The sequence below is a fragment of the Cricetulus griseus genome (genome assembly GCF_003668045.3).
Source record: "Cricetulus griseus strain 17A/GY chromosome 1 unlocalized genomic scaffold, alternate assembly CriGri-PICRH-1.0 chr1_0, whole genome shotgun sequence".
Taxonomy (NCBI): domain Eukaryota; kingdom Metazoa; phylum Chordata; class Mammalia; order Rodentia; family Cricetidae; genus Cricetulus; species Cricetulus griseus.
Genome location: NW_023276806.1, coordinates 159,252,681 through 159,262,075, shown reverse-complemented (window position 1 = coordinate 159,262,075; position 9,395 = coordinate 159,252,681). Strand labels below are relative to the sequence as shown.

General features: G+C 36.4%; 1 protein-coding gene across 3 annotated transcripts in view; it reads right to left on the bottom strand.

The window, feature by feature from the left end:
* Positions 1-1,378: 1,378 nt before the first annotated feature.
* Positions 1,379-9,395, bottom strand: part of Cdk17 (cyclin dependent kinase 17) — a 73,305-nt gene continuing 65,288 nt past the window's right edge. Inside the window, exons 12-17 of one of the 3 annotated variants that reach the window (XM_027392629.2) lie at positions 7,443-7,540; positions 7,097-7,202; positions 6,238-6,280; positions 5,294-5,384; positions 3,626-3,703; positions 1,379-3,098 (exon numbers count right to left, since the gene is read on the bottom strand). In XM_027392629.2, the coding sequence (XP_027248430.1) occupies positions 3,061-3,098; positions 3,626-3,703; positions 5,294-5,384; positions 6,238-6,280; positions 7,097-7,202; positions 7,443-7,540 (454 nt within the window). In that variant the 3' untranslated portion in view covers positions 1,379-3,060. Of the gene's footprint in view, positions 3,704-5,293; positions 5,385-6,237; positions 6,281-7,096; positions 7,203-7,442; positions 7,541-9,395 lie in introns of all 3 variants that reach the window. The other 2 variants (XR_003480547.2, XM_027392630.2) reach the window with 2 other exon arrangements.

The following is a 9,395-nucleotide window of genomic DNA, read 5'->3' as shown; positions in this document are numbered from 1 at the left end:
TTCAACAACAAAAAGACAACCTTACTTAGCAGGTAGGAGGTGCTGGCACATGCCTTTAATCCCAGCACTCAGGCAGGTGGATCACTGTGAGTTTGAGGCCAGCCTGGTCTACAGACTGAGTTTCAGGACAGTCAGAGCTGTTACACAGAGAAAGCCTGTCTTAAAAAAACAAAACAAAGTTTAAAAAAAAAATGAAAAATGTTGTATCAATTACTTTCTTTCAACAAAAGATACTCAACACGGGGTAATCGTTAGTAAATGTAAATAAACCTACAATAAACTACGTCTTCATGCCGCTTAAAGTACTGACAATACTGACGGCACTGACAATAACAAGTATTGGAAGGATAAAGAATTCTCATACATCACTAGGAGTTTAAAATAGTGCAGCCGCTGTGGAGAGCTCAGCAGCTTCTCAGAAAATACAGAATGATGTCTGGCCAGCAGTTTTACTCCTAGTGTGTATATACCACAAAGAACTCAAACATACGTGTACACCAATGCTTACAGCAGCAGTATTCACAGTTGTTCATTCACAACAGAACATTAGTCAGCCATGAAGAGAAACCCTGAAAGAAAGAAGCCGAACCAAATGGTATGATTGCACATACAGAAAATATCTAGAATAGGGAAATTCAGAGTAGGTCAATAGTTATGAGAGGCTTGGGGGGGAGAGATGGAATTATTTTTTAATGAATTCAATTTCTGAAATAATAAGACAATTTTGGAAAAAAATCAATGTAACTATTGTATTGTGAATGCAACCAATGTCATAAAGAAGTAAAGAAAAATCAATATGAACTGTCATGAGTCTGAAAGGTGGATTATATCACGCTATTAAATACTCTTTTAAATTAAGCTGACTGAAGTGCCCACGTGAAGACCTGTTTATGGTGAGAATGATGTAGCACCTCTTACCTTCAGAGTGGCCAGTTTAAGGGGCTTGTGAGACAGAGTTCCAGGTTCAACCCTTCTGAGTTTTAAGTCTCTTCACCCAACGTTTCCAGAATCTGAATGAGGCTGAAATGTCAACAAACAAAGCAGCCTACACATACCTATTTGCTTGCCAATTTCCTTACCAGAGGTCCCTAAACTTCCTAGAAAGAATTTTAAATAACGATTGCTTGTATCTCTTTACTTTTTCTGTGCAAGAATCGAACCTACTGACAACCAACTACAAATCAATTTGCAAATCAAATAAAAAAATCTGCTATTTCTTACTTAAGTAACAAATGCTCTCTTACAAGGTCATATAAGCGATGGCTAACCAAATGGTAGACACAAACGTAAAGCAGAAACGTCCTTACTTTACAAGGACACCACAAAAAGAAAATGACCCCCATGTACACAGCTTTCTTCCCCAACAAAGAACAGTGACTCAACAAAATCACATTTTATATAACACAGAGATTTAGTTATTATAAATTTCAAAACAAAATGAAGGAATTTTCACATAATATTTATAACCTTCAAAGTACAATATTAATACATATGTCTGTCAGTTAGAAATAACAGCAGTTAGGCTACAGGGTTTAACATTAAACCAGCTGACAAATGTGAAAAGCAGTAGTGGTCCAATATTCACCATTATACATGAATCTGTTTCTTCCAGAACTTTTTTTTTAAAAAAATTAAAATTTCAGTATCATGAAATATTAAAATAACACCCCAAACATGCCACAATCACTATTCACAAATAAAGTTAAAATGAAATATACAAAAACTCACTTAATACTGTTAAATAACAACAATAAACTACAGGATTTCCTGAACAGAAATGAGAGGACCCTGAATGTTTTTACAGTGAATGGCAGGACAAAAATTAAGTTATAACTATTTTCATGATATAAGGCAAAAATGTACATGACCATTTCAAAATATACCAATTAGGATTTCTAGTTATAGGATGCACTAACCAATAGTTCTTAAAAATGAACATAAATGCCTGAAACACTGTTACCAACACCGAAGTGTCTGTGATGCTCAAGAAGATGCATAATTCAAGTTACACTAGTTAGTGTCTGATGAGCAGATAATACCCACAATGCTTTTGAGCACTCCACTGGGTTCCTGTTTCTCATTTCTCATGGCTCATTTTAAAGACACAGTACAGCCTTCAGCTGATTCCAAGTGAATGTCACTGAAACACACACAACCCCCGAATGAAAGAAACTATTCCTCAAAATGAAGTATCTTCTAATAAAGGAAATGTGCTTAAGACAAACAGCAGCAAGACCTTTCCTGTTTGAATGGTGTCTATGGTTACAAGTTAACTAAAAGCACAGTGTAAAAGAGTTCATCAAGGGGAGGAGCATACCACTATGCAGTAGACATTTCTAAAATGAGGAGTAGGTAAAAATAAATAACTTGGTTCTTAATTTATTGGTGTCTAATGTGAGACTCCAAAAATATCTGATATTCACTTGCTTGAATCAACTCTCACACTGCACACTTCTTAAACACACTGTGCTGTTGACCTCTCAGCTACTCTATTAGCCAATGTTCCTACGAAATTATATGTAGCACGAACTTAAGCATGTTCAAGATGGCTCACGTTTTTACTGTTAAGCAAAGCTAAATATACATTCCAGGAAACACTGCAGTTTAGTTTTTAAAAACAAACAAAAGAAAAAAATGCAGCAGTAAAACAATTTGTGAGGAGAAACAGATGCGTTCACATATAATAAAGCCACTGCAACTTCTTCAGGCATTCAACTGTTGTGTTAAATAAACAGTAGTTATTTAGCAGCAATGATTCCGCAATAAATAATGCACTGTGTTTCTCAGTCCTGCACAAATCTGCAGCTACAGTTACATGGGATAGCTGTAACCTACTGGCTCTACTGGCAGAGAAGACCTTAAAACCAACTGTACAAAAACAATTGTCACACTGTGACAACAAATATAAAAACAATCTGTAGGTCTGAAATGAAAGACTCCACTGTGAAGAGGACAGTGTAGACAGACGGAGATTCCAAGTCCAGCACAAGAAATAAGTCAGCTCTGAGTCCATGACTGCTAAGAAAGGCTGGGGCTGGGCTTGAAACCATGCTACCAGACTTAAAAGAGCATGCTCTGTCTTCTGTTCTTCCCGTGTCCTAAAATATAAAGTCATCTTATGAGGCAGTTCAAGGCTCAGCGTTTATCCCACATACAGTATTTGGTGACTCTAGGAAGCTAACGTTCCCACCAGCAAACGCTAATATTCCGGGTAAGAGTGGCCAGCACTGTCTTAAATGACCCCTCTGTTGACGGGGTCAGTCTACAGCTTTAGGCTTCGAAGTGATGAACCTGATGACCAGGCAAGCACAAGATGTGTCTTCTGCCTCAGGTACCAGGGATGGCGTGTGCAGTGATCAAGGCAGGTCACTTGTAAAAGGTCTTTGTGCCATCTGGAGTTTTCAGGATCCCTGACTTGACTGAGTCACTGTCTCTCTGAAGATTTACTGAGCTGCCCACATCATACAGAACAGTGAGTATGTGCAATTCTAAACATACAGAGTTGTGGGATGCACTGTACACTGGTTTTTACATCAATAATTTTACTGATCATTTTATAAACCCATCGCTTGGTTCCACGCAAAAATTCATGATCGACACGTGAAATGGTTTATGACAAACACACCTGTCTCTGGATAGGAAGAATTTCGAAAACCAGGGTCCTTTTGCAACTGAATCTCTTTCAAACTGAATATTGATACGCCTAAAATGAACAGACAAAAAAATCACCAGATATTAATGACAAATCTAGATCAACTGTAACAAAATATCCAAAACACATATAAGGACTCAACACCAAACAGCTACACTACTCTCCCAAGGTTATGGCCCCTGAAAGATGTTGCATTTGCTCCTATGTTCTAGAGACAAAACCAAATGAAGTTATCACACTTAAGAATTGTTCTCTGGCTAAGCGGTGGTGCACACTTTTAATCCCAGCACTTGGGGGGCAGAGGCAGGAAGATCTCTGTGAGTTCAAGACCATCCTGATCTACAAGCTAGTTCCAGGACAGGATTCAAAACTACACAGAGAAACTGTCTCAGGGAAAAAAAAAATGTTCTCTGTGTGACTCTGTCCTAATGGCCTGAAAGTATCAACCTTTAAATTATCTTCAGGTACTTTCAGTAAAGATGGACCAGATTTGTACAAGAATCACTAAGTCAAACTGAAACTTGCTATGACAAGGAAATACCTCCCTTAAAAGAAAGGAAGGTATAGTAGCACACATCTGTGGTCCTAGTACTTGGAAGGTAGGGTCTTGTGGATCATCAACAAGCTCTAGGCCAGCTGGATTTCAGTGAGTTAAGATGCTGTCTTTTAAAAAGACTTAGGAATAATATACATATTGCCTCTCATTTCTAACCTCTATCAGAGATAGTTTTTCATTAAAAAAAAAATAAAGAAAATTCTACAACAGGCTCTGCTACTGGCTGTTACCTGAACCTCAGTTAACAAGCACTACCTAGGAAAAGAGAATGGGAAAGTAATAATAGCTTTTACAGCTGTGCTCCCAGACATTCTCCTATTTCCCCACTCACTTCATTTTAAAGTAAAACACTGGACTAATTTAAGATAGCATGAACAAAATTAAAGCATTACCTCAGGCCTGGGAAATTTTCTATTCTAGTGATTTCCATAATAACTTTATATTATCTTCTTAGGGATAGTACAACCAGAATGACCACAACAAAGGAAAGCCGTCTTTGTATCTTATCAGAAAGGAATGCACTTTCACAAGGAAAAGCTTGCATTAGGATTGTAACTCAATAATCTTTATAGAAAACGGTGTGTGTGTGTGTGTGTGTTATGCACCATTTTGACTAAGCTGGCCAGTGAGCTCTTGGAATCCCTACCCTGCCAAGTACGGGGTACAGATGTGCACAGCAGTGCCCAACCTTTACATGGGTATCTGAACTTGCATTTGCATGCTTATGTATCAAGTACTTTCTTCTTCCTGTCCAACCCTAGAAATCCACTTTTAACAAATGAGTTGAACCAGATTAAACCTAAGGATGATATCATCAGCACATTCTAATTTAAATAAAGTAATATTAATGATTCACACTCAAACATTACTGATTTCTTAGTGAGTAGAGACAGTGTGTTCAATGTTACAAGACATAAATAAGAAGAACAAGACATATTCCTTCCTTGGAAAAATTATGATCTGATTACAAACAGGACTAAAATTTTAGGTAGAGATATGAACAACCATCACCTTTTAAATCCCTAAACATTCCAATCCTCAATCCTAGACAAATGAAAACAAACAGGAACAAATGAGTTTCTTACTTTCTGGCAAAGCATGTATTCTTGGTCCTAGACTTCTGAAGTACACATGTTTCATAGCCTCTTCTGCTGGAACCCTTTTCTTAGACTCATACTATGAAAAAGCAAAAAAAAAAAAAAAAAAAAAAAAAAAAAGAAAGAAAGAAAGAAAGAAAGAAAAACCTACTCATTAACCTTTTCTCTAATTACTGTAAAAAGCTGAAGGAGGATAAATTAGTATTTAGAAATATTTTTAAAATTCTTGATTACTCAATATGACAAATTTTCTAGCATCAATTTAGAGTACTCCCAATATGCTCAGGGTGAGGGGACAATTCTCTTAATTCCACATTTCCCAGCTAAGCCTCATAATGAAAAATTAGATTCCTTGTATCTCTCTAAAGTGATGAAAAATGAAAGCATTCAATCTCTAATGTTACTTTTCTTTGTAGACAGCAGGATGTTGGTGGACATATACCCCATGCCTTTATACCAGCAACCTTGGTAGATCCAACTCCATGGCTTCTTTTTCCTAAAGGACACAACTTATTGCTCAGGACATTTACGCTTCCAGCACCAAAAAACAAATCATGAATCATGACTGTTCTACATTCAGCCTAATTCTCCAATTCCCAATTTTTTTTCTTCTTTCTTTACAATTAATGCTCTGGCCAATGAGATTTGGAAAAGGCCTTTGCTTTTAAGATATAAGAGAGTTAATGTGGCTTGAAGGGAAATGCAAGTCATATTTGGAAGTGCAGCATCCTGAAAGGCAGCAAGTATAAGGAAAGAAAACAGAAGAGCATGAATTGCAAAGAACACAACTTTGAGGTGTCTGAAGCATTCTAGAAAGCACCATAAGTAATCTTACTTAACAGTATCAGAGGAGGTTATTATTAATTCTATTTTTTATAAGGTAGTGACACTTAATGATCCATTTGACATTATAATTATAAAATGTGACTTACCTGAAGAAATTTTGTTATCAACTCAATTCCTTCAGAATCTAACCTAGAAACAAAAAAATACAACAAACCAAAACAAGTGTCCATTTATTCCTTTATCTTAGCTGAGAAAAACATTGCAGATAAAATTATTTTCCAGATGTTTCCATATGCCAAATTTAAGTGCCCTAAAATAACTATTCTTATTGCTTTCAAAGGCCCAAATTTGTTTTAGCCCTAAGACTTATCTTGCCATTTTCTTGAGAATAAATCATAAATAACTAGAGTACCAAAATTTCAATATTCAAGAAAAGTTATTAACATTATAGAATTTTTATTAGCATTCTATCCCCAAATAAAGTACCCTTTATGATAAGGAAAGTTTAAACTGGGCACTGACATTCAGTGTGCCAATGAAGGCAGGTACACCAAAACATCACTATCCTAGCACATAGGTGAAAATGCTGAGACAGTGACCCCAAAATGCATCAATGGGGTTCAAAATATAGATAACCACCTTCTAAGCAATGATTACTGTAAAGTATTAAGTTCATAACACTTCAATAATAAGGGCTGGAAGACCAATGACAGCCAGTGAAGTCCTAAACAGAAGTATTATCATGGCCTTTGTGGATCTAGCTATATAAGCTCTAGAATCCTAATATATGCATTCTCTATTTATTTTACAGCTCAATTGTATTTACATACTGTGGTGATTCTTGGCCACTGACTTATAAAACTATTATGTCAATGGAAGGAATGAACTCAACTCACACACTGCAGAGAAACTGTCCTCTATCAGTCCTGAACCTCACTTCGTCAGTACATCTACCAAGTCTAATGAGTCACAAGAGTTTGCCCCTTTCACTTAAGAAAAAAATACCTGGGTGCATGGTTAATTAGAGGTTGTGGCTTATATTTTGGGAAGTTGTAGTTCTTGAATTCATCATTTGAAGAAACACCTGGCCAAGTTTCCTGAGATGGAGTTCCTGAATGAAAAGAATAAATTCATGATATGCATTTAAATTATGTATGTCAAATCTTGTTTCACAAAGTCTTAGTGAAGTGAAGCTAGATGAGGAATTATCTTGGAAGATCTACCCTATGACAGCAAAGCCAACAGTAGTTACCATCATAGCTATGGATGCATGTACACACATGCTTGACAGACATAGTCCTATTAACTAGCCAACTACAGCTATGAATCATTGGAAAGACTTCTTTCTTACCTAGTAGTCGAAATATTAAGTGCAGTTCATCTTCCACAGTTGACCCTGGAAACAGTGGTCTTCCAGAAGCCATTTCAAAGAAAATACAGCCAACTCCCCTTTTAAATTCACCATAAAAAGAAAAGAAAAAAATCCATTTACATATTAGGTAGCACAAGAATATTTTTTCTCAAGCTTGCCTTTCAGAAGAATTTTAGACCAGCCTACCAGAAAACTTTCTGAAAAGATATTTTTAGATCTAACTAATTCATTAAATTTGCCATATCGACTTCCATGTTACTAATTTACTCTTAAAGTGTCTAGCTTTCTTTACATAAGATTCTCAAAGAATAAAAAAATATTTAAAGTGATAGGATGCTTACTATTACTACAGTAATCTGGGAGAAAACAATGGCAATGACATTATAGAGAGAAGCGGAAGAGTCATGACTCTAATGCAGAAGTAGTGACCACAGTGGGTGCTGGTGGGGATGGTGACTGTGTAAGGGAAGGAAAAGTTGGACAAAGGCTCCAAAAACAGACCTTGTCATTTAGGAACTGTATGATACAAGTAAGGTTAAGAAACAGTACTTCCATAAGGGCACACAGACAGTAAAACTACACAAACTTACAGTATCACACAGAAAACAAAACGACACATTGTTATGGAAAACAGTACGATGGTTCCTCAAACGTTTTAAAAAAGAATTGCTATGACCAGCAATTTCACTTATAGGTAAATGTGCAAGAGAACCCAAAGCTGAATCTTGAATCCATATGTACATCCACATTCATAATAGTATCATTTACAGTAGTTGACAGGTGGAAGAAACTCAAGTACCTATCACTGGATGAACAAATAAACCAAATGTGTATATACACAGTGACTTAAGGAAACTACGCACAGTGTTGATGAAGCCTAAAGACATCATAGTCAGTGAGATGAGATGAGTAAGTCAGTAACAAAAGAACAAATAGCATGATTTCACTTGTATGAGGTACTTGGAACACACACATTCAGACAAAAATTAGTAGTGTACTGATTACTGAGGAGCAAATAAAAAGGTAGACTGGTTTATCTAACAGTCACTATATCTTACTACTTTTTAAAGGAGTAATAGGTTCTGAAGTTCTAAAGATGAACAGCAGAGACAGTTGTATAACAATGTAAATGAACTTAGTGTCTCAAACTATATAATCAGACTAGTTAAAATTATAAACTTTATCTTTGGTATATTTTATCAGAATGAAAGAGAGTAAATGTCCTACGAAATGAGATGCAATTGCTCAAGACAATAACAAACAAGTATTTAACTTATCTAGACAAAAGGAGTAGCAGGGTAGTGGTGGCACACGCCTTTAATCCCAGGACTAGGGAAGCAGAGGCAGTTGGATCTCTGAGTTTAAGACCAGCCTGGTCTACAGAGCTACACAGAGAAACCCTGTCTCAAAAACTAAAAGCCAAAACAACAAATAAACAAGAAAATCATAAGGAGTGGATAATAAACACAGCCACAATTCAGAGAAAGGAATTACCACTGGAGGAAAGGACTGATAACAAATTGTGTGGAATTACTAAACATGGATCCCATTGGGTGGAGAGATGCATGTCAAATGGGCAGACTGGGATGAACTGGAGGCAGAGAATTAGGAGAGCTAGGCCAATTTTAAAGAATACCTAGTAGAACAATTTTGCTAAAAGAGAAATAGGCTGGATTAAATTGAGAAAGGAAGTTTATAGACATCTATAAAAATCTTTATCAGATTAAGAAGATGTGATTTATTTTATAGGCAATGATAAGCTAGCAACAAGCATAGAGCATCATAGTCATAGTGACATGAAGGCTGGGGAGATGGCTCAGTGGGCACAATGTTTGTTATACAGATTTTCAGCACCTACATATAAAATGCTACAGGACTGAGACAGGCAGAGCCCAGGTCTTGCTGGCCAGTTAGCTTAGCCCAAACAGCAAG